General features: G+C 35.5%; 1 protein-coding gene across 13 annotated transcripts in view; it reads left to right on the top strand.

Annotated features, from left to right (window-relative positions):
- The window catches only part of N4BP2 (NEDD4 binding protein 2), an 86386-nt gene that overhangs the window by 14783 nt on the left and 50331 nt on the right, over positions 1 to 21272 (top strand). For 8 of the 13 annotated variants that reach the window (XM_019829617.3, XM_023253187.2, XM_023253186.2 and 5 more), the window contains 4 exons: positions 9475 to 9557; positions 11265 to 11607; positions 15460 to 16600; positions 17184 to 17308. In XM_019829617.3, the coding sequence (XP_019685176.2) occupies positions 11379 to 11607; positions 15460 to 16600; positions 17184 to 17308 (1495 nt within the window). In that variant the 5' untranslated portion in view covers positions 9475 to 9557; positions 11265 to 11378. Of the gene's footprint in view, positions 1 to 9474; positions 9558 to 11264; positions 11608 to 13989; positions 14083 to 15459; positions 16601 to 17183; positions 17309 to 21272 lie in introns of those variants that run through there. The other 5 variants (XM_019829619.3, XM_019829621.3, XM_045056447.1 and 2 more) reach the window with 5 other exon arrangements.

Below are 21272 nucleotides of genomic sequence, written 5' to 3'. Positions count from 1 at the left end.
AAGCAGGAGAATACTGGGTGAATTTAAGAAAGAGCAAGAGGGAGAGTAGCAAGAAATGATTGGAAAGAGTTATTAGGGAACCAGACTGTTTAGTATCTTAAATAAGCTATTTTAAGAACTTGAGCTTTTACTCCATATGAAATGCAGAGATTTTGGAGGTTTTAAAGTAAACCTTTGACTTAGGATCTACTGATTCAACATAGTCCCTGTCAATATACCATCTGGTTTCTTTGCAGAAATTGATAAACTAATTCTGAATTTCACATGGAAAGGCAAGGGGCCCAGAATAGTCAAAAGTCTTGGAAAAGAAGAGCAAAATTTGGAGACTTACTTTTCCTGATATTAAAACTTACTACAAATCAACATGATATGATACTGGCATAAGAGTAGACATAAAGATCAGTGAAATAGAATTGAGAGTCCAGCAATAAACCCTTACACTTATAGCCAATTGATTTTTGACAAGGGTGCCAAGACCATTCAGTGGAGAAAGAATAGTCTTTTTTTTTTAATTAAAAAATTTTTTCTTTAATGTTTATTTATTTTTGAGAGAGAGAGAGAGAGAGATAGAGGATAAACAGGGGAGGGGCAGAGGGAGAGAGGAAGACACAGAATCTGAAATAGGCTCCAGGCTCTGAGCTGGCAGCTCAGAGCCTGATGCGGGGCTTGGACTCACAAACCTGAACTGAAGTTGGATATTTAACCGACTGAGCCACCCAGGCACCCTAGAAAGAACAGTCTTTTTCAACAAATGGTACTGGGACAATTGGATATCTACATGGAAAAGAATTAACTTGGACCCCTGTCTCACACCATATACAACAATTAAATCAAAATGGATTAAAGACCTAAATGTAAAAGCTAAAACTGTAAATCTTTTTGAGGAAAACATTGGCATAAATCTTTGTGACCTTGGCTTTAGCAGTGGTTTCTTAGGACACCAAAAGTTTAAGTGACAAAAACCACACCTAATGATGGTCAACAACATTAGTCATTAGGGAAATGCAGTCAAAACTATAATGAGATACTGTTAGGATGGCCATAATCAAAAACACGGAGAATAATAGGTATTGATGAAGATACAGAGAAATGGGGACCTTATACATTGCTGGTGGAAATTGAAAATGGTGCAGTCACTTTGGATAATAGTCTTACAGTTACTCAAATGTTAAACAAAGAGTTGTCATGTGACATGAATATATTTTGAATTTAGAACTGGCAAGATTTGCTGAGTGATCACATGAAGTATGAAGGAAAGAGGAGGCAAAAATGAGTTTTTTGGCCTCAGCAACTGGAAATTGCCATTGGCTGAGATTGAGAAGATTGTAGTTAGGACAGGTCTGCAGTGGAAGATCCAAGCCATGAGACTAGGTGAGACTAGGTGAGGTCACCAAAGAAGTAGGTAATTCAGGGAAAAGAAGAGAAAAGAAGAGAACCTAGGGGTAAGTCCTGGAACACTTCATTTTTTCCAAGTTGAGTGGTGGGAAAATTCTAATAGTGGCCCTGTTCTTAAAAGAAGATAATGTCCTTAGCGTGTTCTGTGGAGGAGGGATATATCAGCTCTGTAAATGCTGCTGATAGGTCTAGACCATTAGCTTTAATTTTTATTTTCTTTTTTTAATTTTAATTTAAAAAAAAAATTTTTTTTTTTTTAACATTTATTTATTTTTGAGACAGAGGCAGAGCATGAACGGGTGAGGGTCAGAGAGAGGGAGACGCAGAATCCAAAACAGGCTCCAGGCTCTGAGCTGTCATCACAGAGCCCGACGTGGGGCTCAAACTCACGGACTGCGAGATCATGACCTGAGCCGAAGTCGGCCGCCCAACCGACTGAGCCACCCAGGCGCCCCTTAATTTTTTTTTTAAAGTTTATTTATTTACTTGAGAAAGAGACAGCACGAGTAGGGGAGGGGCAGAGACAGAGAGAGAGAATCCTGAGCAGGCTCCATGCTGCCAGTGCAGAGCCGAGCATGGGGCTCGAACTGGAGAAATTGTTGAGATAATGACCTGAGCCGTAATGAAGAATCAGAGGCTTAACCATCTGAGCCACCCAGCCACCCCAGATTTAATTTTTATTTTCTAATTGCTTGTGTAGATAAATACAGTCCAGCAATCTTGTTAAATTATCTGGGTATCCCAAAAGATAATTTGTACACTCAGTTGTATTGTTTGTGAATAATGATAGTTCTATTTCTTTTTTTCTAATCCTTACAACTTTTATTTCCTTTTTAAGTCTTAATGCACTGGCTATGACCTCTGGCACAGTGTGGCACTATAGAATAAAAATGATGATAGCAATCATCTTGTCTTATTTTTGATTGCAGAAGGTAAACTTTCAGCATTTCATAATTATGAGTTGTGGGTTTTTTTTGTAAATGCGTGCAGTTTCTAATTTGTGTAGAGTTTTTATCATGAGTGGATGTTGACTTTTTTCAAATATTTTTTCCGCATACGTTGAGTTGATTAGATGACTTTTCTTTATTTTGGTAATGTCAGGAATTGCATTGATTAATTTTAAAGTATTAAAACAAGTTTTGTAATCTAAAAATAAATTCAGGTTAGTTGTGATACATTACTTTTATAATATAATTTTTATATTTTGTATGATATCACTCATAATTTATGTATTACTTAAATACTTTGCTTAGGAATTTTGCATGTAATTTCTTTTCCTTTATTAAAAACACTTTTTTTTTTTTAATGTTTTATTTTTTGAGAGAGGGAGAGAGCACAAACAGAGGAGGGGCAGAGAGAGAGGGAGACTGAAGCAGGCTCCAGGCTCTCTGAGCTGTCATAGGGCTGACATAGGGCTCGAACATAGAGACTGACATAGGGCTCAAACTCATGAACCGCGAGATCATGACCTGAGCTGAAATCAGACGCTTAACTGACTGAGCCACCCAGGTGCCCCTGCATCTATTTGCATGAGTGAAATAGGCCTGTAATTTTTTTCATGTAATATCCTTATAAGGTTTTGGTATCTGGATTATGTTGACCTCATAAAATGCGTTGGGAAGTTTTTTTCCTAGTCTCTAAAAGAGTTTAAGATTGGTATTAGAGATGATTTAGTGGAATTTACTTATGAAGCCACCTAGACCTAGGGTTTTCTTTGTGGGAAGGTTTTAAGTCATTCCATTTTTTTAATAGATACAGGACTGTCAGATCTTGTTATATCAGATATAGTATGATGTGTATTTAAAAAAATATGTGCATTTCACTTGAAGTTTAAAATGTATTGGCATAAAATTATTTATGGTATCTTGTTATCTCTCTTTTTAAAATATGTCTGTGGCCTAGATAATGATGTCCCTTTTTTCATTTTTGATACTGGTTATTTGTGCCTTCTCTTTTTTGATCATGCCAGGGATTTGTCATTATTTTTGTATTATTTTTTTAAATTTATTTTGAGATAGAGAGTTCCAGGTGGGGAGGGGGAGAGAAAGAAAGAGAGAATCCCAAGCAGGCTCTGCACTGTCAGCGCAGAGTCCAGAGCTCCACATGGGGCTCAAACTCAGGAACCACGAGATCATGACCTGAGCGGAACTCAGATGCTTAACCGACAGAGCCACCCAGGCATTCCAGGGATGTTTCATTCTTAACAGTGTTTTTTTAAAAAAATTGTTTAAATTTGAAAGAACCGTCTTTTGACATTTTTGATCCCCTTTACTGTGTATTTGTTTTCTATTTTGTATTTGCTATTTGTTACTTCCTTTCTAGTTTCTTTGGGTTTGATTCACTATTTTTTCCCCCAACTGCTTATTAAATGCTTAAATGGTCGGTTTTTCAGCCCTTCTTTTTTTTTTCTAACATATGCACTTGTATGCATCTTTTACTGTGCATGATTTTAATTGTATCTCACGAAGCTTGGATATATATTTTTATTTGGTTAAAATATTTTCTAAATAATATTAATTTTAGTTATTATTTTAAATTAATGTTAACATTTCACTAATTAGCATAGTGAAATTCTTTGACTCAACTGTAGAAGTGTAGTTCTTAATTTTGAAACAATTGTGTTTTCTAGTTATATTTTAGTTACTCATTTCTAGTATAATTGCTTATGTATTTGAAAATAAAGTATATTTTGTGGTTATTGGGTCCATTGTTGTATAGATATTAAGTTATATAGTGCATGGCTCAAATCTTCTATGTCCTTATTCCTTTTTTTTTCTTTTTGTTGGGGGTGCTCCTTTTTCTAATAGCTATAGAGGGAGCGGTTTTACAAGCTGAATGCAAACTTAGAATCACTACATCTTCCTGCTGAATTGGAGTTTTTATCATTGACTTTTATTATTGACATGTATGTCAATGGTGATTTAGATAAGAGCAATTTTATTTTTTTGGAAAACAAGTTAATATTTGACATAAAAAGCACAACATAAATCAAAATCAGGTGGAAAATCAGAACCTTACTGGGCTTCCTTTTCACTTACTTTAGTAAGTTAGAATGGCTTGTAGTTGAAATGAATATGGGAGAATGTACCAGAACCTTTTGGTTGCTTAGATTTCTAAAACTCTTTTTTTCCCTTTTTAAAATTTTTGTATTTTTTTCCAAGTATAATTAACATGTGATGTTATATTAGTTTCAGGTATATAATATAATGATTTAACAATTCTGTGTATTTCTCAGTGCTCATTAAGATAAGTATACTCTTAATCCTCTTTATTTCACCCGTCCCCCTACTCACCTTCCCTCTGGCAACCACCAGTTTGTTCTGTGTATTTAAGAGTCTGGCTTTTTTTTTTTTTTTGGTCTTTTTTTTTCTTTCTTCATTCGTTTTGTTTGTTCCACATATGTGTGAAATAATATGATATTTGTCTTTCTCTAATTGGCTTGTTTTACTTAGCATTATACCTTCTGGGCTCATCCATGTTGTTGCAAGTAGCAAAATTTCATTCATTTTTATGGCTGAATAATATTCCACTGTGTATGTGTATGTACACATACCACATCCTTTTATCTAATCATCTATCAGTGGACACTTGAGTTGCTTCCATATCTTGGCTGTTGAAAATAATGCTAATCTTTTTGAATTAGTATTCTCATTTTCTTTGGGATAGTACTCAATAGTGGAATTACTGGATCATATGGAAATTATATCTTTAATTTTTTGAGGACCTTCCATACAGCTCAATACCAAAAACCCCAAATAATCTGATTAAAAATGGGCAGAGGGGCTGCCTGGGTGGCTCAGTCAGTTAAGCGGTTGACTTCGGCTCAGGTCATGATTTCATGTCGTGTGGGTTTAAGCCCTGCATCAGGCTTTGTGCTGAAAGCTCAAAGCCTGGAGCCTGTTTTGGATTCTGTTTCCCTCTCTCTGTCCCTTCCCTGCTCGTGCTCTGTCTCTTTCTTTCTCTCAAAAATAAACATTTGAAAAAAAATGGGCAGAGGACCTGAATAGACATTTTTCTAAAGAAGACATACAGATGGGCAACAGACAAATGAAAAGATGCTCAAAATCACTAATCATTGGGGAAATGCAAATTAAAACAATAATGAGATACCGCATGTTTTTTTCTTAACATGTTTATTTTTGAGAGAGAAAGTACACATGGGAATGGGAGAGTGACAGAGAGAGAGGGAGACAGGATTGGAAGCAGGCTCTGGCTGACAGCAGAAAGCCTGATGTGGGGCTTGAACTCACGAACAATGAGATCATGACCTGAGCCGAAGTTGGATGCTTAACTGACTGAGCCACCGAGGGGCCCCAAGATATCACATTACACCTGTTAGAATGGCTAAAATTAAAAGTGCAAGAAGAAACAAGTGTTGGCGAGGATGTGGAGAAAAAGGAACCCTTGTGCATTGTTGGTAGATAAGAGCAATTTTAGCGTAGTTGTAGAAATGGTGGCGGCAAAACCCTGTTTATGAAAGAATGGAAGAAGAGAAATGGGAAACCGTTACTGTATGTTATACATGTTTTTCCTTAATTTTGTTTTTGATACATAGGTATTTTACATTTAATGTAGCTAGATGTGTTAGTACTTTTTTCTTTTAAGACTTCCTCTTTGTACTTTTTTGCTTATAAAGTTTCTTATCTTCCTAAGATGGGATATTCACTTGCTCCATGAAACTTATATTCCTGAACAGTGTTGTCCAATAGAACTTTCTACACTGATAGGAAAGTTTACTATTTCTGCTGTCCAGTATGATAGTCATTAACCACATGTAGTAATTGGACATATGAAATGTGACTCATATGAGGAAATTAATTTTTAATTTAACATGATTTTTTGCAAAATTAAACTTTTTATTTTGAGATTGTAGATTCACATGAAGTTCTAATAAATAATATAGAGAAGTCTCCTGTGCTTTTACCCAGTTCCCCCAATGGAACATCTTTGCACGACTTTACTATGGTATCACAACCGGGATATTGTCATTAGTACAGAATATTTCCATCACTAGTAAGAATCTCTCAATTTACCCATTTAAGCCACACCCACTTGCCCCTTCCTCCCATCCCTTCCTTAACCTTTGGCAATCATTAATCTATTTCTGTAATTTTGTCATTTCAAAAATGTTACATTAATGAGATTATTCAATATATAGCCTTTGGGGATTGGCTTTTTTCCACTCAGCACAACTGTCTGGAATTTCATCTAGGTTGTTTTGTATATCATTAGTATGTTCCTTTTTATTGCTGACTAGTATTTCATGGAATGGAAGTACCTTCAGATGAAGGACATCTGAATTGTTTTCTAGTTTTTGGTTTAATGAATAGAGCTGCTATAAACATTGTGTACAGGATTTTGGGTGAACATAATTTTTCATTTCTCTTAGATAAATGCCCAGGAATGCAATTGCTGAATTGTTGTATGGTGTTGTGCACACATACATGCACAAGCAGGGGAAGAACAGGGAGGAGGAGAGAGAGAATCCCAAGCAGGCTCCGTGCTGTCAGTGCGGAGCCCAACATGGGGCTCCATCTCACAAACTGAGAGATCATGACCTAAACCGAAATCAAGAGTTGGTGGCATGACTAACTGAGCCACCCAGGTGCCCCACATGTTTAGTTTTTAAAGAAACTACCAAACCGTTTTCCACTGTGGCTGTACTATTTTACATTCCCATCAGAGCGAATGGGCCATCCAGTTTCTCTGTATCCTTGCCAGCGTGTGGTGTTGTCATTAGTTTTTATGTTAGCCAGTTTGATAGATGTGTAAGTAATATCTCATTGTATGTAGTTTTAATTTGTATTTACCTAATGCCTCAAGGTGTTGAACATCTTTTATGTGCCTATTTGCCATTTGTACATCCTTTTGGTGTTACGCTTTTTGCCCATTTTCTAGTTGAATTGTTTTTTACTGTGGAGTTTGATAAGTTCTTTATATTTCAGATGTTAATCTTTTGTTGGATACATGGTATGCATATATTTTCTCCAATCTGTAGCTTGTCTTTTCATCTTCTTAACACGGTCTTTCCTGGAGCAAAACTTTTTAATTTTGATGAAGTACAGTTTACCAGTTTTTCCTATGGGTCATGCTTTTGGTGTTTCTGTTTAGCTCTAGGTCATGGAAATTTTCTCCTGTTTTTTTTTTTTTTTTTTTTTTTTTCTAAAATGTTTATAGTTTTATGGATTTCAGTTCTTGATCCATTTTGAGTTAATTTTTCTGTGAAGTATGAGACTTAGGTCAAAGTTTATTTTTTTTTAATCTGTGGATGTCCACTGGCTGCAGTTTCATTTGTTGGAACAGACTGTCTTTTCTCCATTAAATTGTCATTTGTACTTTCGTCAAAAGTTAGTTGGGCATATTTATGTTGGTGTATTTCTGGGTTCTCTCTTCTGTTTCCAGCTCTATATTCTGTTTTCATATATACATGTCTGTCCGTCCCTCCACTGATACCATACAGGCTTGATTAGTGTAGTGATAAAACAAATCTTGAAGTTCAGTTGATTGATTCTTCTCTTTCAGAATTGTTTTAGCTATTCTAGTTCCTTTGTCTTTCCCATTTAATTGTAGAATAATCTTGTCCTTATTCACAAAAAATCTTGCTGGGGTTTTGGTAGGAAATCTGTATCTCAATTTGGGGAGAATTGACATCTTTACTATGTTCAGTCTTCTAGTCCATGAACATGCTATGTCTTTCCATTTATTTAGATCTTTGATTTCTTTCATCAGTGTTTTATATAAAGCTTTCAGCATACAGGGTTCTGTAGTGATACCCTTTTTACATTCCTGACATTGGTAATTTGTGTCTTCTCTCTTTTCTTCTTTGTTACTCATGCTAGAGATTTGTCATTTTTTAAAGATCTTTTTAAAGATCTTTTTAAAGAACTATCAATTTGTGGGATACCTGGGTGGCTCAGTTGTTAAATGTCTGATTCTTGGTTTTGACTCAGGTCATGATCTCATGGTTTGTGAGTTTGAGCCCCCATTTCAGGTTCTGCTCTGACAGTGCAGAACCGGCTTAAGATTCTCTCTCTCTCTCTCTCTCTCTCTCTCTCTCTCTCTCTTCCTCTTTCTCTCTCTCTCTTTGCCCCTCCCCCCGTGTGACTGTGTGTGTGTGTGTGTGTGTGTGTGTGTGTGTGTGTGCACTCTTAAAATAAGTAAATAAATTAAAAAAAACTATCAGTTTGTTTCACTTATTTTTCTCTTTTGCTTTTCTGTTTTCAGTTTCATTAATTTTTGCTCTTATTTTTATTATTCCTTTCCTTCTGCTGGGTTTGGGTTTGGGTTTGTTTTGCTCTTTTTCTAGGTAATTGTGATGGGGGCTTAGGTTATTGATTGATTTGAGACTTTTCCTCTTTTGTAATGTTGTATGCATTTGGTTGTAAATTTGCTATAAATGTCCACCATTGCTGCTTTAGCTGTGTCCTACAAATTTTGATATGGTATATTTTCATTTTCATTCATTTCAGTGATTTAAAAAGTTTTCTTGAGACTTTCTCTGTGGCCCATGGATTATTTAGTATATTGCTTAGGTTCCAAGTGTTTGGAGATGTATTGGTTATCTTTCTGTTAATTGATTTCTAGCTTGATTCCGTTGTGTGATTTCAATTCTTTTAAATTTGTTGGGGTTTGTTTTAAAATCTAGGCTATGATCTATCTTGGTACATATTCAGTGGGCACTTGAAAATAATGTATTCTGCTGTTGGATGGAGTGTTCTATAAATGTTGATTATCCTTAATTGATAGTGTTAATTGTGTTCTGTATCCTTGGTGTTCTCTATCCTAGATGATCTTCTGTCTAGTTATTCTACCAATTGTTGAGAGAGGGCTTTTGAAGTTTCTGTAATTGTGGATTTGTCCATGTCTCATTTCAATTGTCAGTTTCTGTTTCACTTATTTAGTGACTCTGTTGTTTGGTGCATATACATTTAGGGTTGCCTTGGTGGTCTGATCCTTTATGATTATATAAGGCCCTTCTCTGTCCCTGGTAATTTTTTCCCCCTCTGAATTCTACTTTATGTGCTATTAATATATAAAGGTGTAATTTTATTAAATTTTAATTAATTTAAATTTAAATAGGCACATGTGGCTGGTGGCTGCCATATTGACAGTGCCGTTCTGGAAGATGGAGAGAACTATGACACAATAAGTTTAATTAAAAGGTAAATTTTATAGTATGGGTATTATGGGCAATGGGAAGTCAGGGAAGGGAGATTGATTGGGGCAGAGGGATTGGGGGAGATGATTTTAAATTGGGTAATCAAAGAAGAAATCATTAGCTGACACTTGAATAAAGGTTTGGAGGAGTGAGATTACCAATGCAAATATTTTGGGGAAGAATATATCAAAGGCCAGCAGGGAGGTGAGCCACTGTAAGAACTTAGGTTTTACTGAGTGGCATGGTGAACCACTTGAAGATTTAGAGCAGGCCCTGATTCTGACTTGTTATGTGTTGTATGTATGTATGTATGTATGTATGTATGTTTTATGTTGCTGTATGAACATCATTCTGGCTGGTGTGTTGAAAATAGACTGTAGGAGACACGAGTTGGAAGCAGAAAGAACATTTAGGACACCAGAATACGAGTAAATGATGAAAGTAGCTAGACCAAATGGTTAGAGCAGATTTGGGGGAAAATACCATTTAGTTTTGCATATGTTAAATTTGAAATGGTTATTAGATACATCCAGGTGAAGAGAGCAAGTAGACTGTCTGGGGTTCTTTAGATCAATGAGTCCCTGCCCTTGTGGAGCTTACACTTTACTTGAGTATGGGTAGTAAATATAAAAAAAGAAAACAAAAAAACCCGAAATGAAATATGTACTGTGTTAGAAGATGATTAAGTCTTATGAGGAAATTCAAGTTAGGAAAGGATAAGTGTTGTTGGGACTGACTTCCTGAGTAGGTAACATTTGAGTAATGATAGGAAGGTGGTGAGGAAATAAATGTGATAGATACTTGAGAGAGTAGTAGTTTAGGTAGAGGGAACCAAATCTAAAGGTTCCCGGGAAGAGCATGCTGGTGTGGTTAAAGAACAAGGGGGTGAAGTGTGGCTGGAGTGGCACTGAGCAAGGTCTAGGGATGACAGCACTGAAGTAACCAGTGTCTGGGTTATAGGCTATTTTAAGAGTTCTGGCTTTTACCCTGAATGAGATGGGAAGCCAGTAAATAGTTAAGCAGAAGAGATGTATGATCTGACTTATGGTTTAACTGAGTCACTCTGATTGCTGTGCTAAATATAAATAGACTATGAAGGGGCAAGGATGGAAGCAAGGAGATTGGTTTGGAGACTTTTGTAAGTAATCTAGGCAACAGGCTGTGGTAGTAGTGAGATAGTGAGGAAAGGTCATATTCTGGATGCATTTTGAGGGTAGTATTGACAAAATTGGCTTACAGTTTGGATGTGGGATGAGAAGAGTTAGGAATACAAGATTTTTGACCCAAGCAATTGGAAGGATAGAGTTGCATTAATTAAGATGGGAAAGACTGAGAAGAGCAGGTGTGAAGTAGGTGATCAGGAGCTCAGTTTTGGACATGTTAAGTTGATGATGCCTATTAGACATCCAAATGTAGATGTTCAGTAGACATTGTCATTATGAATATTGTTTTTTGTTTTTTGAAATGAAATGCTAATTAAAACAGTATACTTGCTGTTGTGAAGATACATTATATTAATATCTTAAATTTTTAACATGTTCAATCCTGGCAAAACTTGAATATTTTGGAGAGAAAAGTTGTTTGACTGCTTTTTGGCTTTGCTGCCAGAGTTGATGGTACTTTCTTAGAGTCAAATAAAGATACCATTCCGATTTTAGAAATGGAAATATAACTATATAGTCTGAGTGTCTTTACTTACTTTCTATTTTAGGTCCTATTACTGCTGGATTGTGCAAGATATTTAACCGTGTTTTCTTTGAGGTATGACTTAAATATCAAACATCTTAAATAAGAAAAGGGAAACATTTTAGTTTTGGAAGTCAGAATGCCAAGGAGAAGGAAAAATCTTGGGGGAAATCCTTTTCGGAAGACCGCAAGCTCTAAGGAAGTTGTCGTATCCAGTGTTGCTAGTCATGAGGAGCCAACCACTACTCTTCCTTCCATGTGTGAGACAAAAGTTGATCAGGAAGAACTCTTCACCAGTATCTCAGAGATGTTTTCTGATCTGGATCCCGATGTAGTGTATTTGATGCTTTCTGAATGTGATTTCAAAGGTGAGAAAAAGTTTAGTTTGAATCCTTTGCATCATGTAAGAAGACTTCATGTACTATGCCATGACCAGCAGTAATATAGAAAAACGATTGCCTTCTTTCTCTTTGGTTAATTTATTGAGCATCTGCTATGGGCAAGTTATTAAGTTTGGTATTGTGAAGGATATGAGGAAGAAGAAAGCATAGTTTTTTCTGCTTTCAAGATATGTATAGTTCTAAATATAAGATGTATGTATAGATACCATATTCTATGTTTTATTTCTTTTTATCTTCCCTCTAGAACAGGTTGGAACTACCAACATTTTGGACTGGATAATTCTTTGTTGTGAGTGGCTTTCCTGTGCATAGTAGGATGTTTAGCAGCATCCCTGGCCTGTATTTTGTAGATGCCAGTAGCAACCTTCAGCAGCCCTTTTGACAAATTAAAAATGGCTCCACCTATTGTCATATTTCCCTTGGGGAGCATAATCATCCCCAGCTGAAAACCACTGTCTTAGGATGTAAGCTCCATAAAGACAGATCTCATAAAATATTTTTATTGCTATATCCCCAGCCCCTAAAATAGCTAATGACTCGTATTAGGACCTCAGTAAATATTTATTGAGTGAAAAGATATTTTTATTTTTTTAGGGAGAGGAGGGAGGAGATGAGGGGGAGAGGGAGGGAGAGAAAGAGAGAGAGAATCTTAAGCAGGGAAGCCCGATGTGGGGCTCGATCCCACAACCCTGGGATCATGACCTGAGCTGAAATCAAGAGTCAGACACAACCAACTGAGCCATCCAGGTGTTCTGAGGGAAAAGATTGTAATTGTGGGAATGAGAGCTTATTAAGAGTTGATGCTAATAGAGTAGTACTTCACAATATTGGCTTTGGAATCAGGAAATCTGGGTTAGGTTTCCAGCTCTGCCACTACCTCTCTGGCTCTGTTTTCTTATTTGTTAATGAGAAAAATAAAAGTATGTACCTCATAGGACTTCCGGTGAGAACCGAGGTTTGTTTGTTTGTTTGTTTGGTCAAGTCTTCAGTATAGTATTATTAATAACTTGTAATAAATTGTTTAGAAGTATGTTGACAGGAAACTATCAAAGTTGACTGAATGAGTAAATTAAATATTGCTTTAATACTTTAGTACTTCAAATGTTGATGCTCAGTATTGCTATTAGCTATGATTAGTATAAGATAAAATTATTCTGGATTGGGGAAGTTTTGGTAATGCATGATAAACTTCACTTTTATTCTTTATGCAGTCTGTGATGTGAGCTTAAGTATTCTGTTATGTATGCAGAAAAACAGTTTTCAGCAGTCTGCATAATGCTCAGAAATGACAGTGTATAGAGTTTTATGTGTGACTTCAACATTTATTTCTTAATGTTGATGTGTTTAAAATTTATTTGTTTCACATACACTAACATAAGCAATGAGGAATTACAAGAAAAATATATTGCCCTTACATCCTAACAAAAAATGTTTCTCTTTTCAAGGATCCTCTCTACATCTTGTTCATAAAAACTGATATTTTGAGCATTTTGAAATGATAACATTGATGAAATTGTGTATTTTGCTTTTTAAGCGTAACAAGCATTTTTTCAGTGTTGCTATGATCTTTATACTTATTTTTAATAGCTTCAAATATTCCACTGAAATGTTGTGCTCTAGTTTATTTAATTGTAACTAAGTTTTTCATGAATAATTAATACAGCACAGGACATCTTGGTACAAATCGCCTTTCCCTTCTTTTGGCTTTTTTTCTTAGTCCCAACGTTTTATTTCCTCATGTCACAAGGTAAGAACAGTTTTCAGCTCTTGGAAACGTGCTGCTCAATTTGCCTACAAGAGGTGTGCCCAGTTGCCATCCCTCCAGGACTGTATAAGTACCGTGGTTTCACCACAGCTGTTTCAGCACTGTGTAGTATGACTTCACGATTTTAATAGGAATAAAATTTTGCTTTGTCTTAATTTGTTTTTTCTTTAAATAAACAGGATTATTGAACATTTTTGCATATGGCTTATTAATTATTATATTCTTGTGTGAATTTTTATGTGTTTTTATTATTTTATACCATTGTTTTAATTTTTCCAACACCCTGTGTATCTCTTGCGTGATATAAATATCCTGATCTTTTACTTACTTTTACATAATACGGTGTTTTTATTATATACACATTAATGTTTTGGGTTGATCTTGTGGTTTTTCTATCATGTACATTTTCTTCATAGAAATACCTTTTGTGTTTGCTTTCTTCCTTTTTCTTTTTTTTTCCTTTTCTTTTTTTTTTTTTTTTCTTCATGTTTAGGGCTTCTAACCTTTGTACTATTGCTATAATCTCCTAACTGGTCTCTCTGCTGGGCTTGCCCCTCCAATCCCTCTTTGTTTTTCTTCTTAAGGGAACATTAATTGGGTGCTTACTAGGTGCCAGTCCTTATGCACAGCACTTTTTCACGGATTATCTCATTTAATCCTCACAACAACCCTATGAGGTAGGTACTTTTATTATCCCCATATTGCAAATGAGAAAATCAAGGCTTACGCAAGTTAAGTAACTTGTTCGAGGGTCATAGCCAACAAGTAGGAATTTAAATGTTGGTTTTCTGACTCCAGACCAGAGCTGTTACCTACTGTGCTGTGCTTCATTTTCATATTTCCTTAAGACAAAGCACAAAAATAAGCAAAACTCCACAAATTTCAAATGCTTAACAATTCTAATGGCTCTGTATTTGTGTTATAAGGGAAAGAGCTCAGCATTGGAGTCAGACATACCAGGCCTGGCTCTGTCACTTAGTATCTGTGTGGGCCAAGTTAATATACTTTTTGAACTTTATTTTCTTCATCTATTTGCTAGATATACTAACCCTCATAGTATTATTTGAGGATTCATATCGGTGATATATGTAAAGCTCCTAGTTCAAATGTGGTGACAGATAGTTTCTTTAGAAAATAAAATTGATATTTCTTACCTTGACATACAAGACTCTTCCCAATTTCACTTGATCTTTTCCAGTTTTGTCTCCTTTTATCCACCATAGTACTGTGTACCCGTACTCCAACTAACTTCTCTTAATACCTTAAACATACTTTGTGTTTTCAAGACCAGCTTTGCCTTTCCTTCCTGTGTCTGACAAGTTTCTTTTTAATCTTCAAGTCCCAGTTCACATATTACCTTACGTGAAATCTTTCCTTACGCTGTTATAAGGCTGTTATGGCATTTGTGTATTACTAAAAATGTGCATTATTTAATCTATATTATAATATAATTGTCTTCTAGTTTGATTATCTTTAATTGCCTCCATTAGATTGCAAAAATCTCTTAAGTGTAGTAAAAACTATGTCTTATTTATCTTTGTACAATGTATATCCGATATATAGTATATGCTGATACTTATTTTTTGTATTAAGTGAAATTTATAGCATTAACCATATAAACAAATTAGATTTACAGGAGAGTACTGAAAATACTTTGTACTTAAAAGGACATGCAGTTGCTCAGCATTGAATAAATTAACTGGTTTTAGGGTCTTTATAAATAACTGTAATGTATATGATTATAGATATCTTTAGATACAATTTATGAATATTTTGTTAATTCACATTTATCAGAGACCTTCTACTTGATGGTAATTTATTAGCCTAGTTTATTACAGCTTGTCTGAAAGCAACAACATTGTATGACTCCATCATTCAAACCTTTCACTAATACAGACTGGTATACTAGTAAAATATTAAATAAAAAAATTACTTGAATATTTATAAATTTCTATATTCCATTCAGTGCAAAAAGTATAATTTTACATGGATTTTAATCAAATTGTATTTTACTATTTTCAATACACATTTATATTGTTGTCCTTGTTGTACAGTTGAAAATGCAATGGATTGTCTATTAGAATTATCTGCCTCTGATGCCAAGGTAGAAGAATCATCTTCAAAAAGCTTCATTGCTTCTGAGAGCCAAGTAAGTGCTGTGGGACGTGAAATAATGGAAAAGTATCCTCCTGAAGAAGAGAGTGAAGATTCAAAAATGGATTCATTTTTGGACATGCAGCTAACCGAAGACTTGGATTCCTTAATACAGAATGCTTTTGAGAAATTGAACTCTTCTGATGACCAAGTATACTCATTTTTGCCTTTGCAAAGTGTTAACAGTTTTAGTGACCCGAGTGCATTTGTAAATTCAGATGCAAGTAGCATGACTCCCATTCTTTCTACAGAAAATGTGGATTTGAACAGTGAAAATGTAGAGAATTCTGCCTCTGCATTAAGTTCAAACACCGTAACTTCACATTCTGTTTCAGATGAGTCCAAAAGTTGTATAAAGGATGACACATTGGCATTGGAAGATTCTCTTCTCAGTGGTTCTTTAAATGTAGCAAGTGACAGTATGGTGGGTGGTAGCAATCGTGGTCAAAGACCTAAAGAGCTTTTAGAAACTGAGTATGTTGAGACTCCGTTCTCTCAAGCCCCTGTAGATTTGGATGACAGTGAACCTCAGGCTTTAAGCCTTACTGTGCAAAATCTGGGGCTTGATTTACTAGGTACAGGTGGGGATCAGAAATCTGCTTCTGTCCCTGATATGTTCGTACCTTCCGAAGAGTTCAATTTCAAACCGCACAAACATACTGAACTGCCGTCAAAGGGGAAAGATGTGAATTACTGCCCAGTACTTACCCCTCTCCCTCTACTGCTGCCTCCTCCTCCACCTCCACCAATGTGGAATCCAATGATTCCTGCTTTTGACCTCTTTCAAGGAAATCATGGCTTTGTAGCTCCTGTCGTAACCACCGCTACACACTGGAGACCTGTCAACTACTCTTTTCCCCCTCCGGTTATTTCTCACACTTCCCCAACAAAGGTATGGAGAAATAAAGAGGGAGCAAGTGCTTATCAAGTACAAGAAACCCCAGTTTCTCAGGTTGTAAGAAAGAAGACATCATCTTATGTTGGACTAGTTCTTGTTCTTCTGAGAGGGCTTCCAGGATCAGGAAAATCTTTTTTGGCAAGGTATGAGGTTTAATTGAGTTTTTAAAAAAGTATGATGCATGAACCTGAGCATTTATAACAGATAGAGAATATGAATATGTGAAATGCTTTTGCTTAATAGATATGTTTAGTAACCGCTGAAATCTTTTCTTTTCACTAATTTTTTCTTACTTTGTGGCTGATAGCAGCACTCTTTTCTCCAGGAGTTTTTTATTTTATCTTAGCATGTCATTTTGGGAGACAGAATAGAAGAAAAATTTAAAGATGATTTCAAGATTGTGAGCTTTTGAAATCAGTAGAAATAGCTTTATGTGGAAGAGAACTAATTTGAGTAGGAGAAAAATAAGTTCAACTTTGATTATAGAGTTAAAAAGCCATAATTGGTTTTGAATTCAAGGAACAAAATAGGTTTGTTTTAGGTCAGTTTTCTTGGGAGTCAGTCTTCTGCTTAGAGCATTTCCAATGTGATTTGTTTGAATATTATTATATTCTCACTTTTAAATAACCGTACTTGAGTTCTTTATTTGGATTATGACCTTGTGAAAACTAGGAGAGAGAATTTAGAAGAAAAATTAATGAAAACAATTCCATTTATCATTCACAGGACTTTGCAAGAGGATAATCCTAGTGGAATCATTCTTAGTACTGATGATTATTTTTACATAAATGGACAGTACCAGTTTGATGTAAAGTACTTAGGAGAAGCACATGAATGGAACCAGAATCGTGGTAAGAATAGACATTAGATTCTGGGTAATATTAAGAGCAATATAAAGTATTTGTATTTTGACAGATATATAATTTTTAGGAAGTTATGATTCCCTTTAATTAAAGTTTTTAATTAAACTTAAAAAATAAAGTGAATTATTCAACTATATATAATATGTAAAATTATAATAATTGTTATGTTACATAGTAAGAAGTGAAGGAGGTCATTGTATCTCACAGAGTTGTTATGAGGATTAAAGGAGTTAATTTTTGTAAAATGCTTAGAACGTTGCATGACATGTTTAAGTTTTATTTAATGAATGGGAATCTTGTCACAAGTGTACCAGATTTTCTATATGGGTCTCAGAAGAGCTCAAGATGGTTCCAGTTGTCTCCTATGCTCTGGTTCCTGTTTCCTGAAATGGGATTGGTGTTGTTAACTGCTACCTTTTCCTAGATTGATTCACTTGTTAAGGGAGGCAGTGTGAGAGTAAAAGTGGCTCTCCTCAAACTGCATTTGTAGAGAGGTCAGACATAAAACCTTACTATTTTTATTAGTGCAACTGTCTGTTCACTGAAGATAGTTTTATCATGAAATGTTATATTTTATGTTATGAACAGTTTGAATTTCATATGAAGAATTTGTAATACACATCGACAATATTTTCACCTTTATTTTATGATAAATGCACTGTATAAGTGATTCTTGAATTTGCCATCTGAAGACATTAAATTTTTCTGTGTTTTTTTCATGAACTGAATATTAAAGTGAGAACTCAGGAATGTGAAAATACTAACACAACAAAGAATAAAACAATATGATGTGGTGAATAGTCTTGGATATGGCAGTTGCTAGCTATGTGATGTTTTACAGGTTATCTACACTCTCCAAGGCCTATTGTCTTCAGCTGTAAAAGGGCTTAATAATACTTAACCTTCATGATTGTTGTTAAGGTTAAATGAGAAAGAAGGGCTGAGCAGCAGTTGAACATGCCCTTACTACTGTAATAGTCCTAGCAATAATAATATTAAGTTAATAGGCAGAACTCTCTTATTTATTAAAAAATTTTCTTAATGTTTATTTACTTTTGAGAGAGAGAGAGCAGGCAAGGGGCAGAGAGAGGGAGACACAGAATCTGAAGCAGTCTCCCAGCTCTGAGCTGTCAGCACAGAAGTCATGAACTGCGAGATCATGATCTGAGTTGAAGTCGGACGCTTGACTGACTGACCCACCGAGCCTCAGTAGGCAGAACTCTATGTTAAACAGCTTTATTGGGATATTAATCACATGGTTTTAAGCATATTCAGAGTTCTTCAACCATCACTACACTTGTAGAACATTTTTATCACCCCCAAAATATCCTACACCCATTAATAGTCACTCCTCATTTCTCCCCAATCTCTCCCAGCCCTAGGCAACCACTACTTTCTGTCTCTAGGTTTGCCTATTCTGGGCATTTCATTTAATGGAATCATATAAGCCAATTTGACAATAAATTATATTAAAAAAATACAAAAAAAGAGATTAAAGATATCAAATTCTAATAAACAAATAAACAGAATCCTATAATATGTGGTCTTTTGTGAAAGAAAGCCTTCTTTTCACTTAGCATAACATTTTCAAGGTTCATGTTGTAGCATGTGTCAGTAATTCATTCCTTTATATGGCTGAATAATACTCCAGTTTACTGATATGCCACATTTTATTTATTCATTCATCAGTTGGTGAACATTTGAATTGTTTCCACTTTTGCCTATTATGCATAATATTGCTATGAACATGTATGTCTATGTCTAACCTATTTAGGAATTGCCAACTGGTTTTCCAAGGCAACTGCACCATTTTACAATCCTGCTAGGAGTTTATGAGGGTCCCAACTTCTCCATAGTGGCACCAATAGTTGTTATTGTCTGTCTTTTTGATTATAACTATCCTGGTGGATGTGAAGTGGTAGCTCATTGTGGTTTTTTATTTATTTATTTATTATTTTTTTTACATTTATTTATTTTTGAGACAGAGAGAGACAGAGCATGAATGGGGGAGGGTCAGAGAGAGGGAGACGCAGAATCTGAAACAGGCTCCAGAATCTGAGTTGTCAGCACAGAGCCCGACGCGGGGCTCGAACTCACGGACTGCGAGATCATGACCTGAGCCAAAGTCGGACACCCAACCGACTAAGCCACCCAGGCGCCCCAGCTCATTGTGGTTTTGATTGCATTTTCCTGGTGGTTGAGGCTGTTGAGCATTCTTCGGTGTGTCCTTTTGCCCATTAGTTTATCTTCTTTGGAAAGTTGTCTGTTTAATTTTTTTTCCCCCTGGAGGTGTAATTAAAAGATTTTCAATACATTAATTATATTCAGGTACAATTTTTCCCTTAAAAATTAAATGGGAAAAAATTTCCTTGAAAAAAATGCATTTTTTCCTAAGTATCTTGTGTTCTTTTTTAAAAAATTATTTTCTTATTGGGGCACCTGGGTGGCTCAGTCGGTTAAGTGTCTGACTTGGGCTCAGGTCATGATCTTGTGGTTTAGGAGTTCAAGTCCCCTGTCAGGCTCTGTACTGACAGTTCAGAGCCTGGAGCCTGCTTCTGATTCTGTGTGTGTCTCTCTCTGCCCCTCCCCAACTTGCACTCTGTCTCTCTCAAAAATAAATAAACATTAAAAAAAGTTAAAAAAATTATTTTTTTCATCATACGTGTACTCTTTAATCCCCATCGTCTATTTCACCCATCTTCCCACCCACCTCCCCTCTGGTAACTTTGTTCTGTATAGTGAAGAGTCTGTTCCTTGGTTTATCTCTCTCCCTTTTATTTTTTTCCCTTGTTTGTTTTGTTTTATAAATTCCATATATAAGTGAGATCACATGGTGTTTATCTTTCTCTGAATTATTTCACTTAGCATTTTACTCCCTAGCTCTATCCATGTTGTTGCAAAATGGCAAGATTTCATTATTTTTTATGGCTGAATAATATTCTGCTATGTGTGTGTGTATATGATATATGTATATATAATATATAACATTTTTCATATGTGTGTGCGTGTGTGTGTGTGTGTGTGTATGTATGTGTATGTGTATGTGTGTCACCTTTATCCATTCATCTATCAATGGACCCTTGGGCTGCTTCCATATTCCATAGTTTGGCTATCATAAATAATGCTGCAGTAAACATAGGAGTGCATGTATCCCTTTGAATTAATGTTTTTGTATTTTTTGGGTAAGTAGTGTGATTACCGGATTGTAAGGTAGTTATGTTTTTAGTTTTTTTGAGTAACCTCCATACTGTTTTCCATAGTGGCTGTACTAGTTTGCATTCCCACCAACCACGCAGGAGGGTTCCTTTTTCTCCACATCCTTGCCAACACTTGCTGTTTCTTGTGTTTTTGATTTTAGTCATTCTGACAGGTGTGAGGTGATACCTCATTGTAGTTTTGATTTGCATTTCCCTGATGATGAGTGATGTTGAACATCATTTCATGTGTCCATTGCCCATCTGTATGTCTTCTTTGGAGAAATGTCTAGTCATATCTCCTGCCCATTTTTTAATTGTATTATTTGTGTTTTGGGTGTTGAATTGTATAAATTCTTTATATATTTTGGATACTAGCCCTTTATCAGATAAATCATTTGCAAATATATTTTCCCATTCAATAGGTTGCCTTTTAGTTGATTGTTTCCTTTGCTGTTCAGACACCTTTTATTTTGATGCAATCCCAGTAGTTTATTTTTTCTTTTATTTTGCTTCAGGAGACATAACTAGAAAAATGTTGCTATAGTGGATGAAAGAGAAATTATTGCCTATGTTCTGCTTCAGGATTTTTATGGTTTCAGGTCTCACAATTAGGTCTTTAATCCATTTTGAGTTTGTTTTTGGGGATGGTGAAAGAAAGTGGCCCAGTTTCATTCTTTTGCATGAAGCTGTCCAGTTTTTCCAACACCATTTGTTGAAGAGACTGTTTTTTTCCCATGACATATTCATCCTCCTTT

The sequence above is a fragment of the Felis catus genome, chromosome B1 (assembly GCF_018350175.1).
Source record: "Felis catus isolate Fca126 chromosome B1, F.catus_Fca126_mat1.0, whole genome shotgun sequence".
Taxonomy (NCBI): Eukaryota; Metazoa; Chordata; class Mammalia; order Carnivora; family Felidae; genus Felis; species Felis catus.
This window is presented reverse-complemented; position numbering and strand designations above follow the sequence as displayed.